The following is a 24,286-nucleotide window of genomic DNA, read 5'->3' on the forward strand; positions in this document are numbered from 1 at the left end:
TATAGGAGTAAAGATGAATGTGACCTATTCTTTCCAGTAATACAGATGGTCAATATCCTCAGCCTAAGATTCAATCCCTGGGCAGAACAAACAATTTGGCACATTTCCTTTCACCTGATACCTCTTTATCTTGCAGTAAAATAGGTACCATGAAGATAAACAATAGCATGTTGTGGGTCGTTTCCAGAGAAAGGTCAGTAGCTGGCCTAGGTGGACCTTGGTAACACCAAGGCCAACTTCCAACCCCTTCCCTATCACCAACATGAGTTATATACATGACTGAGTACATCCACACTAACATTTACAATATATGGATAAGGATTATGAAATAAAAAATGTTGTCATAAATTTATACTTTATTTACATCATATTCTGTGTTGCCATTAACATGAAAGATTTCAGAAATGCTTTAACTTTAATATGTACAGGGCAGAAAAATCACACTGCATTAAAGCCATAGAAAGATACATAAGTTCCCGTTATTCGTAAACTGTACCTTATCTTACTATTAAACGGCTTTCAGATCAGTAGCAATGATTGTAATAAATATATTCTTATAATGCAAATTACATGACATGCAAACATTTTCTGAATATCTTATTCCAAAACTAAACTGCTTAAAAATAAAATATAAGAAAGCCTAATCACAAATTATTTCCTGTACCACATCTGGAGTGTCTTCATTTTCTTTACTTTGCGTTGGAGTTGCAGGAGTGAATAGAGCAGAGCCTCGGCTGTGGGTGGGCAACCTGGCACATAAAGGTCCACTGGAATTATGCGATCACAACCCCGGACCACCGAGTAGGAGTAGTGGTAATATCCACCCCCATTTGCACATGACCCCATAGAAATGACCCATCTTGGTTCAGGCATCTGGAAAAAAACAACAACAATCATAGCAACACTATAGCCTCCTAGAATTAATATGAAATTACAACTACAATAGTAAAAAAATCTGTGATCAATATAAGAATGAATGGCAAACATATTTTTCTATTTTCAAAAGTTTTATTTTTCAGTACTAAGCCATTAAATGGCTGAGCAAAACAAAAGTGTTCCACCTATCTCAAGCTTTTTCAGTGCTAGAAAAATATTTGTTTTTGTAGAATTTTAGGCCATGAATATTTACACAGACAAATACAAAGTTATCTGTAAATATCTATAGCCTTCCTTCACTATCATATTCTGTGTTGCCATCATGTTCTGTATTACCTCATTCATTCTCTCTCTGGGTTGAAGCTTACCCACCCTGTGAAAATAGGAAATGGAGGTAATGATAATGAATACAAAAGGGTACAAACTTTAGGAGTAACTGGAATATGTCAATCTTGATGTATGCAGATGATACAATACATTTAGCAGTGATACAGATTTATAGAGACTAGTTGAATACTGTATTCATGTGTTTTGATAAGCTTTCCAAGCAGAGAAGATTAAAACAAAGAATTGTGTGCAAAATAAATGTAAATGGAAAACGGGATAATCAATTTAAATAACAGGGCTGTGATTGATAAAAAATTTGTTCAAAGATTGGGGTAAATAAGAGAAGAAAGACTATTGCAATAAAAGCCCTGGTTAGAAAACACATGACAGGATGAGATGCAACTTATATACTGCACACAGTAATGGTACTGGCATAGTGTTTACCATATGGAAGGAAAACAATTGTGTGATATGAATGTGAAAAATCAAGACTGGGAAAAAAAGAATGGACACACTGAAAAGCATAACTGGCATTAGAAGAAGTGTGAGAAATGAAAATGCCATTGTAAGATGTGTAGTGCAAAATGTTTAATAAATGAGCAAGGCTGAGGAGTGTCCCGAGATATTTTGGAATATTTAATGAATTGATTATAAGAGTGAATGCAAATTAATTTAAAAGTAGGTAGAGGGAGGATGACCGAGATGACAGACTGACATGGTATGTGCACAAGAGGAAAATGAACATGAATGAAGTGCTGTATATGAATAAAGGACAATATTGGATGGCAGTAAGGGAATAACTGCACTTGTACGTAATTTAACAACTCATAAGAAACAATATAACACTGGTATTATGAAATGGAAAGGTGCTGCTGTGGATGTACACCCTTACAAAATGTTAGCACATTACCCAGAAAATTTTCACACTCAATCCCTAGTTCCTCTTGCAATCATTCACCATATCCACCCATCCTCTCCTACTGTCAAATTTACTAAAATACTCTCTTGGTAATCTATTCAACATGACCAAACTATTTGATGGTATATAGTGCAAAATATATAATGATTGGATGCTATTTTTTGACTTATGAATCTTTTATAATTTGCTCTTCATTTTTGTTTAACTAGGTAGGTGCATCTCTAGACTATTAAACTAGAAAATGGTAACACCTATGAAAATATAGTATAGCTTTAATTCACCTAGTGATAAATGGACAAATGACTTAAATGGTCATTTAAGTTATTATCATGTATAAATTAGTTAGCAGGTACTGTCAACATAAAACTTATTCCCTTCCCTCAATTTCCCTGACTATAGTCATATTGCAAAAAAATTTAACTAATTCTAGCAGGATAAAAAACTAACATTGACTCAATAATTGATTTGAAAGCTAAATCATGCTAAATAGTTCTTCTAAACTTAGAGGATCTTCACCTCATTTTGCACAAGGCCAATTCATTGCTACTTGGTTGATCATTTCTTGCCAAGAGGTGGAGGCACAACTACATAAACGATCTTCCAGAAGGAATACAGAATTATATGAACATGTTTGCGGATGATGCTAAAATACTGGGGAAGACAGGAGACGCAGACAATTGTAATGCACTTCAAACTGATCTACTGTAGATAAATAAGTGCTTGGAGCATCAAGTGGCAAATGGAATTCAATGTGAATAAATGTCATGTTATGGAATTGTGGAATCTGAGAAAATAGACCACACACAACTTACAAATTACGTGGAAAGGAATTACAGAACTCTAATAAAGAATGAGACCTTGGGGTGTCTTTGGATAGTAAGCTGTCGTCAGAGGAAAACAAAGAACATTGCGAGAGGAGGATATGTGTGGCTTTCTAACTTCAGACTTGCTTTTAATGATATGAATGGTGAAATACTAAAGAATCTGTTAATGATTTGTGAGACCAAATTGGAATATGCAGCAGTTGCATGGTGCCTAAATATCAAACAAAAACTGGAAAAGGTGCAACGACATGATTCAAAATGGCTTCCAGAACTGAAAAAAAAGAGTTACGAGGAGAAACTAGAGGCGTTAAACATGCCAAAACTAGAAGATAGAAGAAAAAGTGATATGATCACCACTTACAAAATACTAACAGGAATTGACCAAATTGACAAAAAGGTTATTCCTGAAACCAGCAACTTCACGAACAAGAGGACACAGATTCAAGCTAAGGAAACAAAGGTGCCGAAAAAAAAGTAGAAAGTTTCTTTTTGCAAACAGTGGTATACAGTTGGAAAAAGCTATGTAAGAAGGTGGTGGAGGCCAAAATTGTCTATCTTGAGATGATTTCGGGCTTTTTAGTGTCCCCCGCGGCCCGGTCCTCGACCAGGCCTACACCCCCAGGAAGCAGCCCGTGACAGTTGACTAACACCCAGGTACCTATTTACTGCTAGGTAACAGGGGCATAGGGTGAAAGAAACTCTGCCCATTGTTTCTCGCCGGCGCCTGGGATTGAACCCAGGACCACAGGATCACAACATGCTGTCCGCTCGGCCGACCGGCTCCCTGTAGGTTTAAAGCATCATACAACAAAGAGCACTAAGAAGATGGGACACCACGAGCGTAGCTCTCATCCTGTAACTACACTTAGGTTACAGGATGAGAGCTATAACTACACTTACCACAATTGTAGAAGTACACATAGGTGCCAAACTAAGTTTGCTCAAGTCAAATCAAATCAAATGTTTATTCAGGTAAATGTACATACATAGAGGATTAGTTATGAACATAATGTTGGATTTATAGATAGAGCTAGTACATACAATACCTAAATCCACTAGTACACACAGCATTTCAGGCAAGGTGAGGTGGGGAAAAAAACACTTAGGCTAAAACTTAATAGTAATTGAGCTTAAAGTATAAATTGCTTTGAAAGAAAAAAATAAGATAAAAAAGGGGGGAACATAGTAGAAAATAGCCAATATACAAGTTGGTCAACAAACAGCATTTTTAAAAATTATAAGACATGGGTTGACATTTAGGGGTAAGGTAGGTTACATGGAGTTACAAGTGTCTTTTATTGTCTTCTTTGAGGCATATGGGTCCTCACAAATTCAACCAGAGATGGTACCCCTTCCTCATTACTAACTTCATAGCCTCACCCCATCCTCCCCCACACACACTATTATCTAAACATTACTCTTGAGAGCATAAAGTAGAATCAAGGAATTTTATTTATACAGTACTTCAACATCAAAAATGTCACTGGAAATAAAGCTCAGAAAAGATCACAAACCTGATCATAGACTTTTCTTAAGGCTGGAGCCATCTTGTTCGTGACGGTTCCTGCCACAATTATAACATCTGCCTGACGGGGAGATGCTCGAAAAACAATTCCAAAACGATCTATATCATAACGGGCAGCTGCACACTGCATCATCTCCACTGCACAACATGCCAAACCAAAAGTCAGTGGCCACAATGAACCCTAAAAAAAATTAACAAATTAATAATATAAAATACATATGCAAGTACAGTACTGTACTGTAGGACTTTGGTAATTAACATGCCAGTAACACAAATCTCCAAGTATAATCAGAATGAATTCACATTTGAGTTTTTAACCCTTTTTATTACCATTTAACCGAAATAAAAATTTGGGTTACTAAGATTTCTGCCAAGCAGGAATTCAAACAAATTTGAATTACAGTAGTTCACTTGACTTCTCAAATTGAATAGAAATGCAGGTTATTAAGATTTCTGCCAAGTGAAAACCTGAATAAATTTGAATTTGTTAACTTTTTAGACATTCCTGGTAAAATATTCTAACTCAAATGTCTAGTTAACTTGAATAGAGGTGGGCCCCATATAATCTGGATTACCAAGCATAAACAGTAAGAATACAATACTGTAATAATAAAACTAAGGATCACATATTGTTTACTTCAGGTGATGTATCCTACTCCAATATGCCAGCATATTTCATACTAAACAATATTAGAACATTTTATGAAAAATGCAAATGTACCCCCTCCTCTACATTATCAGTCTATATGCCAGGTACCTGGTACTGTAGTTTTACTGTACATATACTGTATAATAAGGTCATTCAGTAGTCTTCCTACAATTATTCAAATCATGGATAATTATTTGGGGGGAAGGAGGGTATGATAAAAGGTAATTTTAAAATTAAGTAAAATACATAAACATTTAAGGTGCAAAAAATTGTATTTAAACTATTCTTACAGTATACAGTATAAGAAAACAATTCTTCACTTAGCTTGGTTGAGCTACAAGTGCTATTTTGTTATTCTATAAGGCCAGAATAATTATACTCAATCCATTCAAGTGCTACAAAAACAAGGAAGTTGGGGCCACCCCGCAGGTGAGGTTATGGTGGCATTCTCAGTAGTGCTACGACCGGCCACCTACCAAATGTGGCCTAGCATCTCGAGGGAAATAGTGGGTGTGAAATATGGGAAAAGGGGCCTAGTCTGGACCAAAATTTAATAAAGGGACAGTTCGAACAGGTGTAGATCATTAAGTGGGGCTATGACTATCAAATAATAGCCTAGTCAATGTAACAATCATCTGAAGATCTATTTATGTCATCCATGACATATCTATTTATGCTAAATCAGCCCATCCAAAATATTTCATTACAAAAAATATAACTGAAAGAAATACAAAGTTTAACAGTGAAAGCCTGTGTGATTATAATTTGGTAAGCTCAATACAGTACTGTATATGGAAGCAATTTACAGTATGCCGATGCTAACACCATGCTTCCTATCCTTCAACCAAGCTCTGATCCAACTGAGAAATCCAATCCAATCCCATGTGCCCCAACCTTCCTGATTAACCTCTTGAAGGGTACAATGTCAAAGGCTTTACTATGGTCTTGATATACAACAACATGACTTACTGCTGCCAACTGCCTCAAATACACTTGTGTAGAAGAATAGCAGATTTTTGAGACAAAATCCCCCTTGCAAAACACCAGCATTGAATGTAATGAAGGGGAAGGGTTTGCAATCTCCTACTAAGCGGGGTTTGTTTTGGGACGCTTATCTTTCTGTGTGCTTAACCCCAGTCGATGGCAGACGTGGAATACTCCCAAACACGGGGTTTCCTTAGGTCATTGCTCCCTGTGCCTCTCTGAGGGGGGCCAGGTTCTGGCTCGTGGTCCCCGGTAGACAGAACGCCACTGATTGAAGCCCCAGACTAATATAGCTAATATCGGTCTGATAGCTCCAGGAAGCCAAAAGGGCTCCCCACAGAAAACCATGTTTTTTTTTTATCAGGTCATGTGTGTCAAGATATTTTATTAAATTTGCTGTTTTAGCATCAAGGAACTTTTCCACCATCATCACCACACTTATCAAAGAGTGGTTCATAGCAAGGGTTCTGTCCCCCTTCTTGAATATTGGGACTACACTGGCTATCTTGCAGCCAGTAAGGACTTCCCGTATTGACTGATTTAATGAATAAAAATTCTCATTAATGGATCACAGTTCCTCTCCACACTACATTCATTCTGCTAAACACCCACTCTGGGCCTGCCAATTTGTTTTAATCTTTAAATTTGTGTTTGATTACCTGAGTAATGAAACAAAAATGTATATACCTGAGTATCACAATCTTTTTTTTTTGTCACCATCCCAGTAGAGTAAATTGCTTCTAAGTTGGGAAAGTAAGCTATGTCTTCACTGGTAAACACATGCAAAAGAGTTATTTAGAATATTGTTAATTTCATCTCATTATTTATCAATTGGCATGTACAATGTTTGTTTTCAGCTGTTTTCTCCACCACTTTGGTTTCAAAGCTGGAAAAAAATGTCGGTCGTGATTTTATATTTTTGGATACCCTAACTTCGATACTTTTTGCCATTTAATGTCACCTTTAAAATTTCCCTAAACATTTAATAGGTGGATCTCTATCTTCCATCATTTATACAGTACAGTATATGCCTTTCTTTTGTCCTATTGTTCTACTTCATTAACCATTTGGGGGATGTACTATCAAACTTAAGTGGTGTGATAAAGATATTGTCTTTCTTGTGGCTGTTTAACAATTCTTTGTTAATGGTGGTCAGATTAGTTTAAAATCCATTCCTCTTCTGAAATGTTTTGCTCATATCTGACCCAATTTTACCAGTCTACTCGAGTTATATCACGTCTCAATTGGTCATACTATAGTTTAAATTGAGGAAATCTGGGACAATATTATCATCATTATTTCTAGCACATCTGTTCTATATATGTACTGTGATCCCAAATCTAATCTCCTGATGATCACTGTTTCCCAACATCCCAACTAGGGGTTTTGGTAGTACAGGTAGGTTCGTTTTTATCTATCGGGAATTCCAGGTATGAATCCCAGACAAATAGCTTAAGTGTGTTTCCTATCACCTAATGCTTTGTTCACCTAGCAGAAGACAGGTATCCAGTTAATCAGCTTGTTGGGAAAGGTCAGTAGTTTAACCTTGGAAGGGACCACGTTGATATACTGTAATCCTAAAATATATTTACTGGTATATTTTACCTCACTAGTGTTTACTGCAGACGAAATGTAAGTAATTATCAAAGGAAGGCACCAAACTGGGAAGGCTATGTAGCAGACAAAATGTAGTATAGCTTATGTTGCTGGAAAAATTGACAAATTTTTGGAGATGGAATGCAAGAACACAACATGCATGAGATAGGGAGGATGCAATCCATGTGACTAGCAAGATGGTCTCATAATTCCTACCCAAGGAGTGCAGTCATCATCCATCATCAATCTCTTTCTCTCCTCCCTTTCTCTGGCAATTTATATCACATTTGAGCATATTATCTTCCCTTTCTCTATAAATTTATATCACATTTGAGCATATTATCCTCCCTTTCTCTGGCAATTTATATCACATTTGAGTATATTATCTATTAGATGAACTGAATGTGTTACCAACCTTTCGACCCCAATTAATTAAGTCATCAAGTCTGGCCACTGCATATTCTGCTGCATTGGAGGTATTCTGGAAAGGCGAGTAGGGCTTGTACTTGACAGGAGCAGGGCTAGATGCAGCAGGAGCACTCTGGTGTCGAGCAGAAACTACAACAGCTCCAGTCACAGCCCTTGCCAGTTGAGGAATACTTCCACGCCAAACTATACAGTGTTAACATTTGTTAATTTTTAGAACCATTTGTCTAAATTATATTAATACAAAATTCTCTAGTTTGGCACAATGAAACATAAGGAGCTCTTGTTTAACATTTTCATTATAAAACTAAAATGTACAGTAATGTATTAAGGACTTATACATAAATATAATTATGGACAGTAATTCATACATTATTCTAACAACCAATGACAATATGGAGACTTAATATTATGCTAGTCCACACAGGGGTTCATTACAGTTCCAGGTCAAGTGTAAAAATCAAGGCCTGAGTAAATACTAGTAACTAGATTCATAAATTAATATAGAATTATGGATCAAATGACTTGGTAATATAATACAAGTTGGCACACTGGATTGTATCAAACATTGATTGTGTGTTTATGAATGAATTTGGATAGATATAAATGGGAGCTGCCTTGTATGGGCCAATAGGCCTCTGAAGTTTATTTTATTCTTATGTATTATTTTCTGGTGGTCCTCCTGTAGCTTCCCAAGCTTATGCACTGAGAAACTAAGCCTTAGGCCTCCACAGCAGGCCACTGAGGCCTATCCATTACCTAGCAAAAACCAGGATTAGATTTGGTTTGCACTATGAGGTGAAAGGAAACCTAGGGATCAGAAATCAATCCAAAACCAGAGTAAAACCCACCAGAAAGTAAAAGTTTAACAAAAGTTACTTTTATAATTAAAAACTTATCCTCCAGGAAACAAAGCAAATAACTGTGATGCACCTGCCACGAGATGCAGCCCAGGATCCCAACTGCTTTTTGTCTGTTGAGGCCCATAAAATTTTGCCATATCTAAGTGGGTTTTGCTTCCTTGTAACTTACATTCTACTGGGGCCCATTACTTTGTTTATTTTATTTTGTCCTTCAGAATTATGTTTATGCTACCTACACTGAGTGTCCTAGCTTCTATTTCTTCATAGCCATGGGCCAGGGTCCCCTTCCCTAGGTCAGCTTGCATTTCCCTCTACCCCACTAGTGATATCTGCACTGAGGAGATTTTTTTTTATCAATGAGTTTAACTCTTAAGTCAACTTGCTTCCAGGCAGTGTTTTTTTTTTTTTGTCCCTGTGGGGCCTGCTAATTTAAGAGACAATGTGGGGTCTGTTAATGTAAGAGACAATGGTGTCTTGTTTAGCATATTATTACTTTCCCTTCATTTTTTCCACTTAACATTTGCCTACTGAATTTGGCCCAACTCCCGGAATGTGTTTGAACCTTGCATTTTAGGCTACATTTGTCTTGTGTGTTATCAGTTTGGCTGTAATGGCTTCCACCTCTAATTTCATAAATGACACTGCTGTTTGCACTTTCAGGATGTGCTTTTAGTGCTTTGTCTCTGTCATTCTTGTTGAGTCTATCACTTAGCAAGAATTCAAGATTTCTTGAACTCTTTCTACCCCTCAGGTGTGCACCAATCTGCCCTCTCATGCAGCTGTCTTTCAGACTGTGGCCACTTATGTGACTAATTTTTGCACTGTCTACTTTTACTGCTCACATCTGTGGTGCATACCAATCCCCCACTGTTTTACAAGATTTGCGTTTAGTTTTGGACATTTGTGCAACATATCTGCTGTATTTTTCTATAATTTCTGCAAAGACAGGCGAGCACTAGACTCATTTTTGCCCCGCCTTGTTTGACATCTATGCTTCCTCCAGAGGTTTGGTCTCTGAAGCTATTCTAGGGAACTTTGACCCCCACGAGTATAGCCAGTTGTGGGTCTGGTGACGCTACTTCAGGGGTTGTGCCGAGGCTCAGAAATTGGCGAACTTCTTTCTCAGTCCTACCTCTAGAGGGGAAATATTCTGAGACTTTTGGGTTTGCAGAGGGGAGGGATCCAAAGGTGCCTTTTGATCTTCAGAGGCATTTTCTACCAGAGGGGGGTCATGCTGCATACAAATGGGTTCTTTTATCCTGTGTACAAAACTGATTTTTTCTGCTAATTCATCTTTTTTCACGTTGGATACATTTTCAGTGTGGACTTTGTATAAAGTTTATTCTTTATTTTATTCTCATCTTTTTTCTCATCAGCACTAAAAATATTTACTAATATATAATAGTAAAAAGTAACAATCACAGCAAGAATAAATTGCCTTATTCTGTATTAGCATTCCAAAATGCATTTGAACACTTTTCTTATGAAACCTCAGAGCTAACCATCTCAAAAGAAAACCTGTCAACTGCTGGTAGGCCTATTAGGAAGAGCCATTTAGGAGGAATATGCCTCAAGTTTTTTTAAGCTTAAAATATTGTGAACTCGAAAAATTAAGTTTGTGTGTTTAAGTTTCACAGTACATTTTCAGCACTTAACCATAACAATACAGGGTATTATGCAATCTCACAAACCAATTGTATCTTCTTGTACATAAATAAATAAATAATAAATTTCATTCTACTCTTCATACCCTTTATTTTGAGAAATAATGGTTTCCCTTCATCTGGGAAAAGATGCCTGTCAGGGTCATCGAGGTTCCCCAGGGCCAAAGTGAGTAGTGTAGCCACTGGTTATGTGACACTGACAGCATTTGTGAAGGTGGTGTTTACAAAGAACTTGCACGATACTGCAAAACAACCTATTATTGGTTGAATTCATTCTTCAGTGTAAACCTTATATGCTTATATAACCTTAGATAATCAACAGAAGAGGATATGGTTTCAAGTGTTACCGTTTTCAGTAAATTTGGATTCTCTCCATACTGCCCTTAGTGATCTGTGTAAGACTCTTGTATAGTGTGGTACATGTGCAATGGGAAGTTAACATTAAAAGACTGTGATGGTGTTACTAACTATAATACTGACCTTTCCAAGGACAACCCATGACAGGTAATTGACTAATATTTACTGCTAGGTGCGAAAAGAGGCATGTAAAAGGAAGGGCAGGAATAGGAGCAAGTTGTAAAACTTGATACAAGCCAACAAAAATTTTGCCATCCGTGATACTACTCAAAATAAAAAAATAAAAATATTTATTCCGGTAAAAGTACTGTACATACATATTAGATGAGTTACAATGTTGGATTTATAGATAAAGCAAGTACATACAATACGTAACACTACTAATACGCACAGTATTTTGAGCAAGGTGAGGGAAAAACACTTACACTAAAGCTTAATACTAATTGAGAATAATGTATAAATTGTGTAGAAAAAGGAAAAAGAAGGGGGGTGGGATGCCGTAGCAGAAATCAACAATTTTACAAGTTGGTCAACAAACAGTATTGATTGAAAATAGCAAGACATGGGTTGACATTTAGGGGGTAAGGTAGGTTACATAAGAGTTTATTAGGTAGAACTTAGTTTTCCTCTTAAACTGGTTGAGAGAGGTACAGCCTTTGACATGATTGGGAAGGTCATTCCACATTCTGGGTCCCTTGATTTGTAGAGCATTTCTAGTTTGGTTAAGGCGCACTCTTGGAATATCAAATAGGTAAATTGTATGTTAAGATTTTTTTTTTTTTAACTATTCTATACACAAGCAATACATAAATACCAACTATACAAATTAATAATAATAATAATATTTTATTTAGGAAAAGTACATACATAGATGCAGAGTTATAAACATTCTGATTGATTTATAGATAGAGCTAGTACATACAATACCTAAAGCCACTAGTACGCATAGCATTTCGGGCAAGGTAAGATAGGGAAAAAAAAACAGACTAAACCTTAATAGTAATTGAGCTTAAAGTATAAATTGCATTGAAAGAAAAAAAAAATAAAAGATAAAAAAGGGGGAACATGGTAGAAAATAACCAATATACAAGTTGGTCAACAAACAGCATTGTTTAAAAAATAGTAAGACATAGGTTGACATTTAGGGGTAAGGTAGGTTACATGGAGTTAATTAGGTAGTACTTAGTTTTCATCTTAAATTGGTTGAGAGAGGTACAGCCTTTGACATGTCTGGGAAGGTCATTCCACATTCTGGGGTCTCTTGATTTGTAGAGCATTTCTAGTTTGATTAAGTCTAACTCTTGGAATATCAAATAGGTATTTGTTTCTGGTGTGGTGCCCATGGGTTCTGTTACAACCTTCTAAGAAGCTTTTAAGGTCAGGATTGACATTACAATTCAGAGTTTTAAATATATAGAGTACACATGAGAGGATGTGCAGTGACTTAATATCTAACATATTCAGAGATTTGAGTAAGGGTACCGAGTGCTGTCTGGGGGCAGTTAGATATTGTTCTAATAGCAGCTTTGTGCTGGGTAATTAGAGGACATAAATGATTTTGGGTAGTAGAACCCCAAACATAAATACCATAGTTGAGATAAGGATAGACGAGAGAGTAACAGAGCGTCACCAGGGCAGGGCAAGGAACATAATATCTGATCTTAGAAAGAATGCCAACAGTTTTAAAAACTTTTTTGCTATATTTAGAATTATTTAGAATGTAATAATTTGTATTATTGTAAGGCATATCTTTACACTACAGTATTACAGTATAATGGCAGCAAACATTGTACCCAACAATACCAATACTTTGCCTATAAGGTACTGCCGAAAGAGCAGAGCTCAACCCCCGCAAGCACAACTAGGTGAATATGAATGCTCCTTCGCCATTTAAGAACAAGCTAAAGAAGTGCTGCTCATCAGGGACACTAACAATTTATCAGATACTACAACAGTTCAAAAGCTTGCATGCTAATACAGTTGAGAAGCTGTGGTAGCTACCTGTTACATTACCATTAACGACAAACAAACTTTCACAACATACTGCACATGGAGGACCCCTACATAACTTATACAGACCAATGGCTGTGCTGCACATTTGGTATACAGGAGCAGAAGTATACTTCATGAAGACGGTAGGCCTAGTGTGGTCACAACTTATGACCTTTTCTCTGCCAAGAATGACTAAACCTACTTCCTGACGTGGAAAAGTAACCTTAAGGTTACTTTCTATGCTATTATACCCAACGATATACCTCATCATATCATAGTTAATAATGAGTCCATTTGGTTTACAGTACTTGGTACGAAGTTTAGCGGCTCACTAATACATTTAATATAGTTAGGCTAAGAATACCTCCATGCAGAGCCTACGTCAAAGCCACTAGTTACTGTCCGTGGAACATCCACAGAACCACCTTCCAACCTGGCCAAGCCATCAAACAGTAGTCGTCCTTAGTTTTATGGGAAATAATTATTTCAACATACGAAAACAAAGAGTATATTCTGAGATGGCCATTAAGGAGGAGGAGTGAGAGATGTTACACTCACCAGAGAGAGCCATCTTCCACCACCGTCCTGCTCACACCTCCGGTGAACTACGCCGCCAGGGTCGCCAGAGCCACACTGCTCAACAGGGGTGCCAGATCCAAATTGCTGAAAGTAGCGAGCTGAGGGTCTAAAAGTAGCGAATTTGCAATAAGAGTAGCCCAATTTTTTGTTTAGTAACTGATACAGGTTTTAAAGTAATATATTTTAATATATAGAGTACACTACACGATTTTGAAAGTTTCAGCATTACTTGGAATACGAGAAAGAAGCTCTTTGCAAGCTCTCACTTAAATATTATGGCATCTTTCTTGAATATTTTGAAACTTTTCCTGAAGTATAAAATTGTTTTGTCTGTTAATTGCCTGAAGTGTTGAAAATTCGTAACCAAAGTCCACTTTCTCCAGAGGCAGACATATGTAATTGTAGTCCAAATTAACATGAAGCTTTGCATGATGAGGATGCACGATTCTTCTGAGTATTCCAAGAGTGAAGTTTTCTAAGACAGTGTGAAGGCTACACTGATCTGCTTCGTCTTTTTGATAAAGTCAAGTCATACTTTCAAAAAGATTTAAGATTGGTCTGAGAAATGTGAAATATAGCTAATTGGGGGATCAGAGTACATTGAAAAAGTTGCCTTGTTACATATTTATCACAAGAGCAAGAATTATGCGATTTGGCAATGAGTTGTTAAAGAATCCCATTGATCTAACAGCCACTTTGCACTACCGCTCCTTGCCAACCATCGTCTTCCTAAAGCCCAAAAAGTTGCAAGTAGCGAAATTAAAAATTTGGGAGCGCGGAGCTTTCAAAAGTAGCCCAATTCACTACTTGTAGCCCAATCTGGCAACCCTGCTGCTCAAAGTAGCAAGTTATCGCTCTAAAAGTAGCGAATTTCCAATAAGAGTAGCCCAATTTTTCTTTTTAGTGACTGATATGGGTTTCAAAGTAACATATTTTGATATACAGAGTACACTACACGATTTTAATTGTTTTATTAATATTATGTCTAAAATATCTGATAATAGGGTAGTTTACCATTATTTTCTGATCAGGGGATCAGCTGGACTTGTGACCCTGCAGTGGTCCTGCTGACTTTGAATCATATTCAGCGAAAACGAAACATGATTTTTATATAAAAAGCGCAGATTGAGATTTACTTTATTTTTGTGATAAATTCTGAAGTGTGAGTTATTATTTTTAAAACATTTGAATAAAAGATGAGTATGTTGATAAAATAGGTTGATGTATAGGGAGCACGTGTTGATGTTTACTGGCGAGGTCGGGATGGTGCGAGATGGCTGCCCCTGCTGCACTTCTCCTCCGCTCACACCTTCTCCGTCTCTCTCAACACGATCACAAGTGTCAACAACTGTTCCAACATCATTTAGCTAAAGAGGTACTTTATGCTTGCGCTGTAGGGTGTATCTTGAACCGTAGACTAAGGCCTAGGCTTGCCTCATGGCTCGGCAAAATGGTCACATTTTATTTTGGTTGTGTTTGTCAATGTTTATTTCATGACCGCTGCAGGGTGAGAACAATGCTGCCTGCTAATTCTGCGGTATGAGGGATATGAATTCCTTAATATATTTAGCAAGCACATTTGCAGTAAATTATTCAAATATTCCATATCTCACTTAAAGGTGTCTGGATCTGGAGGTGTATGGTTTAAAATTGCCATAGATCCATAATAATCTACAGAAAACATGTTCGAACAATAATGAACCCTAGGAAGTATGTATAGAATTTCAAAATTAGTTCGTACATGGCTTAATAAAATCATCAGGACAAATGGGACCTTTGACAGTGGTCCAGCAGCTGCTGGTTTCCTGCCTTAGTTGAGGCCACAAAAGATAGTGGCTCTTGAGTAAATATAATACATTCTCCTGAAATTACTAATGGTCAGAATTCTGGCAAATGCATCTCTGGTAAATATTATAAAATGAAAGACCTTGCTGAAGGCCATAACTGTGGTTCCAATGTGAAGTCTATGATTAAGCACAAGATGAAGTTGCAAGACGGTTCAAAGGTTTACCACCAGACAAGTCCCAGAAATACAAGATATTAGTTACAAGGAAAGGCTACATAAATTGAACCTCACATTGCTGGAAGACAAGAGTTAGGAGATACTTTTACATTATTACTCGCATACAAAATTCTCATGGGAATTGATAGGGTTGATAAAGACAGACTATATAGAACATAAAACTGTATAATTTGGATAAGTTTAGATTTAGGAAAGACCTGGGGTAAATACTGGTTTGGTAACGGGGTTGTTGATTTGTGGAATCAATTACCGCATTACATATTAAAAGTAGGATCGCTTGATTGTTTCAAGCATAGTTTAGACATATATAAATTAGACTGGGTGGATATAAATAGGTTCCTCGAATGGGCCAATAAGCCTTCTGCTGTTACCTTCATTCTTTTGTTTTTATTTATCATGGGTGATATCTTTACAAAGGGACCCATGAAATTGCCTACCTGTTAAAAGTCAACATTACAAATTACAACAAGAATTCTAAAGTTTGAAAATTACTGGAAAAATGTTTTTGGGAATAATGGCGCACCATTGATGTGCCATTTACTTCTTGTCCCCTTCGAGGTTACAAAAGATGGTGGCCCTCCAGTAAATATTTGTTAATATCTCTTAATGTTTGAAACTAATACCAGTCTTAACCTCAAATACTTTTTACAGTTCTACAACAGAACGTACTGCTATTGATTTAGGGGCTGCGACTACGTGCTATATAAGCCCCTTCATTCACAAACCCAAAAAACATGCTGTTTCAATATGGGATACATTCCCCCCTAACAAATTTAAGCCTGTTTGTGTGAAATACACCATGCCGTGAAGCAGAAAACTGTATCAAGTTGCAAAACATCTGGTGACTCCTCCACTTGGTCAAAGTGATAAATTAGCTACATTATTGACAGTTGGTGTTATCAGATTCTGTGTACATCAGACATCCCTACACCTTGGCAGTCAAACAAACTCCTTAGCTTATGGCAGAATTTTTATGTCCATACTTGCCTGACAAAGAAACTAAGCATATTCTGGGTCCTAAGTCCTATGTCCAAAAAGCTTGGAAAAGTTGGAGGGGGGGGGGGGGGGGAGGAGGAAAAGGGATGCAGAGTTGAAATTCTTGAAGAGGATTTGGATGGGGAACGAGGGGGCTTGAAAGTTCGGTGGCCTATCCATCATGGGTTGGCATAATGTTTTGTTCTTAGCTTGGAGCTTGTTGTTTGTATTGGTTTTGAGTTCTTATTCCACGGCAGGAGGCTAGTGGTGTAGCTGTTGGTTGTTGTCTTGGCTTCGGTGAGATGCTTTGTCTGGCTTGGAGGTGTCTTCCCTATTGAGTTGGTGACCCTTTTTCTATTAACTCTGGTATTTTGGTTTATCTACGGCATAGGTTCTCTTGAATAGTCTGCATACCATTTGTGGCAGCGGGGTTCCTTCCAGGTCATTGATTTCGTCTGAGAAAAGGGTTGTCTCCTATTTACTCTGTATTTCGGGTCGAAGTACTCTTTCTGCAGGACGGAGAGGTCCATGTAGAGTTCCATTGTGTTGGCGTGGGCAAACATTCAGTGAGGGAATTTGTCTGAGTTCTTGTTGGTGATGATCTGGTTGCATTGGAGGGTCAGCTGTCTTCTTGTACTGCAGTTACCCTTGAAGTAGGCTACCTCTTTGATGAAGAGGCATTTTCTGCCCCCTCCTATTCCCTGGTTTCGGGTTCGATATAGGGAATTTCAATGTCCTCGTCGGCTGGTTCAGTTACTGGTACTGCTGTTGTTGCAGCAGCTTAGTGATTGTGTTTTTTCTTCTTTGTTTTTTGCATGTCAGCTGAAGGAGTTGTGGTTGCCACTGGGTGGTAGTCTTGACAGGTCCGAAGTGGTGTGGGTCTGTGCAGTAGCTGGTGCCCGAGTCTTTGGTTCTTCTAGCACTGTCGTTGGTTCCGCTGCCGGAGGTGCAGTTGTTGGTGTGGCTGTCATTGTTGCTGCTGACACCGTTGTTGCTGTTGTTGCCACTACTGCTTTGGATGCCTCTGGTGTTGGAGTCTGTTCTGGTTGAGCAGGGGTAGCTTGTGGAGACTGGAGTAGGTCCACTGTTACTCTCATTGCGAGTATCCTGTTAGCCGAGAGCAGCCAGTTGAGTACCTTCACGTACTTGGTGATATCCGTTTCTGCCAGCTTCTCCGCCAGGTAAATCGGTACAGGGACCAGGGTGGTGGCGGCCGGGGCCACTGATTGGCTGGTGGTCTAGGCCGCTGTTGCCTGTGTGTAGGGCCCCCAAGGGAGGGGGAGAGGGCTGGTCTAGTATGGACATCACTGTAGCAGATGAGTCTGGTAGCGTTGGGAACATCGTGGCCTGGATGTTGAGGCTCGCGGGCTGATTGGTGGTTCATCTGTCAGGTGCCGACTTCTCAATTTCTACAGTTGTGGTGGGGCAGTTCATTGAGAGGGTGGTATGTGGTCCTCTGCAGTTGATGTGCATAACTGGGTAGTCGACTGGCAGTCCTTGTAGTGATGTTCTTCACTGCAGATGCTGCAGTTTTCCTCAAATAGTTCACAGTTCGTGGTGTAGTGGTCGTACTTGTAACACTTATAATACTGACATAGTTGGAGGTAGCGTTCTTTCTTGATGGTGTCCGGGGTGATTGATATGTCGAGGCTCCTGAAGCCGTTTCCACTGTTTGGGTTGCGCTGCAGCTATAGAGAAGGTCACCTTCAGGGTTAGGTTGTCGTAATGGATGACTTTAATTTTGACTGCGGTCAGAGCTGAGTTCCTGTTGTTGATGCTTGTCTATATGTTGTCTGGTGCTTGGGTGGCAATGAAGACGCTGGTGCGGTTGACAAAGACTTCTATCAGCCTGGTATCGATGGGTAGGTAGGATGATCAGGTCAGTCTCGTAGGGTGTCCTGGTGTTCTGGGGCAAACAGTTGTTCCAGGGCTTCCTCACTTGAGTAGAGAAGTTCTGCACCAATACCATTGGTGCAGATGTCCATTGGTGCTGGATTGGTGATGTCAACTATTTTTGACAGTATCTGGGGCCGGATGAATGTGGTTTTGCCTCAAAACCGGAATTTAATCCAGAGAATCATGGTCAAGTGAGTACACAAGTACTATGTGAGAGTCGTTTAGTTCAGCCGACACCCCATCACTGGGATGCAGTGCTGATGGAAGAACGTTTCTATCTGGATGGTGCTCTAATCGCCAATACACATTACTGAAGAAGGCCTTCCATCTCTTCCCAATGGAAGAAATCAGGATGGGAGTGGGGCTGACCTTCTGCAGTAAAGCATTATGCGAGAGTTTATGCGCCTCGGCGGTGTATGTGTATGCCTGTTCTGAGTAACAATCATGACAACTTATGGTGGCCCTCAACAGAGCAAGACCCAGATGTACATCACCTCTGGAGGCCAAACTACAAGTCCTACCTCAACTTACTGACACTTCATGAGAAACAAGCATAACTTAAATTTTCCAAAGAGTCTGTCAAGTAAAACAGAAATACCATGCAAATAAAGAAGCTTTGCATAAAAAATACAGACAGTTAGTAGCTTTGCGATAAGGTAAAAGAAATTTGGGTAATCTGTTGTACCTTCTTATTGTTCCTTCTTGTAAACAAATAAAATATTAGATATGCAGTACATTTAATATAAACAAAATGGCAATGCAGTCTCCGTGGTGTAGTGGTAAGACACTCGCCTGGCGTTCCGCGAGCGCTATGTCATGGGTTCGTATCCTGGCCGGGGAGGATTTACTGGGCGCAATTCCTTAACTGTAGCCTCTGTTTAACGCAACAGTAAAATGTGTACTTGGATGAAAAAACGATTCTTCGCGGCAGGGGATCGTATTCCAGGGACCATAGGATTAAGGACTTGCCCGAAACGCTACGCGTACTAGTGGCTGTACAAGAATGTAACAACTCTTGTATATATCTCAAAAAAAAAAAAAAAAAAAAAAAAAAAAATAAGTACTGTACAGTACTGTACTTATTTCTAATTTTACTGTACTTTACTTATTTTACATTTTCTTCTTAAATATTTATGTATTGCTGTACATAGCATACAGTGTTTATCCATAGTGTTTTCATGCTAAATACAGAATAGTAAGCAAGTTATGTTTACATTTACATTTGGTAATATCCCATTATTACTCTCAAAATACTGTATGAATATAGTAATAATAATTCTCACTTACCAAATCAATGTTCATTGTAAGAATTAAACTTAAATAAATTTAATTCTTTAGTATTAAATCTTAATTGAAAATTCTGTTAAATATTAGCTAGATTTAATGTGTAAACTGTCTTATTAATAAATAAAGTGTAAATAGATTAGTCTTAGTATTAATGCTCTAAAATTGTTTTCTGTATGTAAATGCAGATGCTAGTGCTTTATGATTTGCTTGAAGCAATGTGTATAATTGGGGATCTTGTAGAAAAAAGGAATAATTCTCTCACACACCATCATATTTGTGGTGTGAGAGTGGTGAGTGTAGTATTTGTATTTGTATTTGTGAAAGTGAGTTTAAAGTGGATTTACTGATGTGGGGTTACAGGACATTCAAACTACTTTCTTCAGAGGTTTTTGGGCCTGCCTGGGTATTTTGTTTGTGAGCTGGTATCTGTCTAAGGGGGGGTACTGAGTATTAATGTAAATGTCAATATGCAGTGCCAAGGATTTTGTCGTGGGAAAAGGGGTACTATGATTAATAAACTATGAAGTATCACTACTATTTATACCCTGTATCCAGTCTGGAGAGGGGGGGGGGGGCAGTTATATATACTGCAGTTATATTTTTGTTTAACCCTTAGCAGATTAATTTATGGGATTACTTTTCCTTGGGGCTGGGCCTTGACCCACCCCACCTGGAAGGCTTGCAAGATTGCATGTTTGTAAGTAATAAGGCAGCCCTGGAGCACAGAATAGTAGTAGGTTTATATTGAGTATACCACAAGTATCATGCTTCCCCAATTTTTGAAGTAAGGGCGAAGAGGTAGAAAGGCCTATTGACATAGCTCGAGTGCATGGGGCAATTGTGTAAAATCCTGGTTTGTGTCTCGGAGAGGGTATAGGATCCAAGTAAATTCAGTAGAATTTCTGGTTGCAATTCTTTTTCATGTTGTAGCTCAGTCAATTAAGGCAGCGTCTGGGATGCTCTTGGATGCAGAGTCGAATCCTCATCACGGCCCTTGTGGATTTGTTCATAGCTTGGGGAGCCACTGGGGCTCCTCCAGAAAGAGGCATTTTATTAAGTTCATTGCTGTGTTTTTTAATGTAGAAAATCTTAAATTTTTATAATTTTTGTAATAACTCATTGCAAAGTTTCTTCTTGCAGAACTGGGACAAAAATGATAGGGAACTTGTACTTCAGAGTTGTGGACAATCTCTCTTAGATCCTCAGCTAACACTCACTGTTGGTGTTCACTTACGTCCATGGCTTCTTGAGCTCCTGGGACGGGCTAGGACTGCATCAGTAAAGACCTTCCAGACAGGAGGAGGAAACACTCTTCACCTTGCCCTCTGTGTTGCTCTTAGCAAGCTTGTCACCATCAGCAATGATGCCATCAGGTAAGTGCAATTTTCTTATAAACAATAGATACTGTATCCTACAGCATAAATGGATCTAATTTTGTCAGAATGCGGCTAGACCGGAATTTTTTTCCATATCAAAATACAGCTGATATTAATAAAGTTTTCGACTGGGCATCAAAAAAGAACATGATGTTTAACAGTGATAAATTCCAGGTACTCGGGTACGGTAAAAATGAGGACTGTAAACATTATACAGAGTACAAAACACAATCAAATGTACCCATAGTAGGAAAACAGCATGTAAAGGATTTGGGAATAATAATGTCTGACGACCTAACGTTTAAGGAGCATAACCAAGCAAATATTGTGACAGCCAGAAAAATGATAGGATGGATTACGAGAACTTTCAAATCCAGGGATCCCATCACAATGGTTGTACTATTCAAGTCACTTGTGTTGTCCCGTCTTGAGTACTGCTCAGTACTCACTTCCCCCTTCAGAGCAGGAGAGATTGCTGAAATAGAGGGAATACATAGAACATATACGGCACGCATAGACGCAATAAAGCACCTAAATTATTGGGATCGTCTCAAAGCCCTCCAAATGTGCTCAATAGAAAGAAGACGAGAGAGATATCAAATAATATACACCTGGAAGATACTGGAGGGCCAAGTACCAAATCTACACAGTAAAATAACAACGTACTGGAGTGAACAATATGGAAGAAAATGCAGAATAGAACCAGTGAAGAGCAGAGGTGCCATAGGCACAATCAAAGAACACTGTATAAACATCAGAGGTCCGCGGTTGTTCAGCGTCCTCCCAGCGAGCATAAGAAATATTGCCGGAACAACCGTGGACATCTTCAAGAGGAAACTAGATTTATTCCTCCAAAGAGTGCCGGACCAACCGGGCTGTGGTGGGTATGTGGGCCTGCGGGCCGCTCCAAGCAACAGCCTAGTGGACCAAACTCTCACAAGTCAAGCCTGGCCTCGGGCCGGGCTTGGGGAGTAGAAGAACTCCCAGAACCCCATCAACCAGGTATCAATCAGCTGATATTAAAAGCACTGGACATTTCATTGAATTTTTTAACCAAAACACTCAGATAATTTTTTTAATCACAAATACAGTAATTAAAAGTGATTCTGAATTAGGTCGTGTGTAACTAGCAAGTGTAGTTACAGGATGACCCATCACTTTTCCTGTCTTCCCATCACTTTTCCTGTCTTCCCATCACTTTTCCTGTCTTCCCATCACTTTTCCTGTCTTCCCATCACTTTTCCTGTCTTCCCATCACTTTTCCTGTCTTCCCATCACTTTTCCTGTCTTCCCATCACTTTTCCTGTCTTCCCAGCACTTTTCCTGTCTTCCCAGCACTTTTCCTGTCTTCCCAGCACTTTTCCTGTCTTCCCAGCACTTTTCCTGTCTTCCCAGCACTTTTCCTGTCTTCCCAGCACTTTTCCTGTCTTCCCAGCACTTTTCCTGTCTTCCCAGCACTTTTCCTGTCTTCCTAGCACTTGTCCTGTCTTCCCAGTACTTTTCCTGTCTTCCCAGCACTTTTCCTGTCTTCCCAGCACTCTTCCCGTCTTCCCAGCACTCTTTGTCATATAACGCTTTGAAATTACCGAGGGTTTTGGCCTCCACCATCTTAACTTGTTCCAACCATCTACAACTGTTTGCAAAAAGAGAACTTTATAATATTTTATCAGCACCTTTGCTTCCTTAGCTTGAAGCTGCGACCTCTTGTTCGTGAGGTTGCAGGTTTCAGGAATTCCTTTGTCAATGTGTGTGTTCACCTAGTTGTGCTTGCGGGGGTTGAGCTCTGGCTCTTTTGGCCCACCTCTCAACTGTCAATCGATTAATTTTTCCTGGAGAGAGCCCCTTCGGCTCCCCGGAGTTATCCAGGCTGATGTGTAACTATTAGCTTTCTGGCATCAAAGTTCATGGAGTTCTTGCCTACTGGGGACCACGAGCCAGAACCTGGCCCCCCCTCAAAGAGGTGCGTGGAGCAATGGCCTATTGAAACCCCCGTGTGGTTGGGAGCATTTTATGTCTGCCATCGACTGGGTCTGGCACCCAGAAAGGTAGGCGCCCCAAAACAAACCCCTATTCTGGTAAAAATATTGCTACCGAAAGCCGAACGAGTGGATAGAACTCCCCATCGTAAATTGCCAAGCGACGTGATGTCATCATGTTGCCATGCGCAGCCCTCCTCCCCAGGAGGGGGAAGGGGGAGCCCCAGACCCTCGCACCGACGATTCAACCGACAGTTCTTGGCTGGTGTGATACTGGCTGGTTGGGTGCCTCTGGCTCTAATTTTTGTTTTCAGTTCCTGTGCCTTGTGGCGTTGTCTGTCTTTATAAATGGTATGTGTGAGCCATGAGTAATATTCTATGGTATTCGGTCTGCATGTGCCTAGGGTTTCCTTCTTTAGGTGCCCTGTCAGTACTCTCCTTGGGGCTTGGGGCCACATTTCACAAGTCATCTTGGGGCCTACCTCCTCTGTGTCTTTTACTGCTCGGTACTTGGCCGCCCTTGGAGTCAGCTGGGGGGTTTTTGTTGCCCTTAGGTAGCTTGGGGAAGTTGCCCTAGCCCTCCTACCTCTGGGTAGGAGGTAGTTTTCATCTCTGGTAGGGGGTGCAGGGCCCTGCACAGCTAGTTTCACCTATTGTAGCTGCCGGCTTTGTTCTGCCTGGGTACGTTGCCCTCTTGTAGTTTTTTCTTTTATTATTGTTTCCCTGCTTGGGGGGGGGGGTCTGCCTTTGATTGGTTGCCCCTCTATCTATACTTTTTTTTTTTTTTTGTTAGACATCTCTGTGGTACCCCCTACTTTGCTCCTGTGAGTGGACACGTCCTGGGGGTTCAGCTTTAGAAGTTTGCTTGGTAGTTTTGGGCGCCGGTTCGCAGTACCCTGCCTGGGCTTTCCTTAGCGTGAGACCAAGGCTACAGGCCCTAGGAAACCCTGACAGCTGGGTGGACAGCGTTTCGGATTCGTAGTCCTGAGGTTCCGGGTTCGATCCCCGGTGGAGACGGAGACAAATGGGCAAAATGTTTCTTTCGCCCTGATGCCCCTGTTTCCTAGCAGTAAATAGGTACCTGGGAGTTAGACAGCTGGTACGGGCTGCTTCCTGAGGGTGGAGGCCTGGTCGAGGACTGAGCCGCGGGGACACTAAAGCCCTGAAATCAT

General features: G+C 39.5%; 2 protein-coding genes across 2 annotated transcripts in view; one reads left to right on the forward strand and one right to left on the reverse strand.

Moving 5' to 3' along the window:
* Nucleotides 1-338: 338 nt before the first annotated feature.
* LOC123775307 (NADH dehydrogenase (ubiquinone) 20 kDa subunit) lies at nt 339-13,684 on the reverse strand. The gene is made up of 4 exons (XM_045770341.2): nt 13,561-13,684; nt 8,116-8,312; nt 4,461-4,652; nt 339-873 (listed from the first exon to the last, which is right to left on the reverse strand). Exons 1-4 carry the CDS (start codon nt 13,571-13,573, stop codon nt 652-654), a joined length of 624 nt encoding a protein of 207 aa, XP_045626297.1. The 5' UTR covers nt 13,574-13,684; the 3' UTR covers nt 339-651.
* A 1,129-nt stretch (nt 13,685-14,813) lies between these two features.
* LOC123775306 (midasin-like) overlaps nt 14,814-24,286 on the forward strand; it is a 139,489-nt gene continuing 130,016 nt past the window's right edge. The window contains exons 1-2 of the mRNA XM_069311863.1: nt 14,814-14,956; nt 20,903-21,135. Coding sequence (XP_069167964.1) covers nt 14,855-14,956; nt 20,903-21,135 — 335 coding nt within the window. The 5' untranslated portion in view covers nt 14,814-14,854. The remainder of the gene's footprint in view (nt 14,957-20,902; nt 21,136-24,286) is intronic.

This window comes from Procambarus clarkii, chromosome 70, assembly GCF_040958095.1.
Source record: "Procambarus clarkii isolate CNS0578487 chromosome 70, FALCON_Pclarkii_2.0, whole genome shotgun sequence".
NCBI classification, from domain to species: Eukaryota; Metazoa; Arthropoda; class Malacostraca; order Decapoda; family Cambaridae; genus Procambarus; species Procambarus clarkii.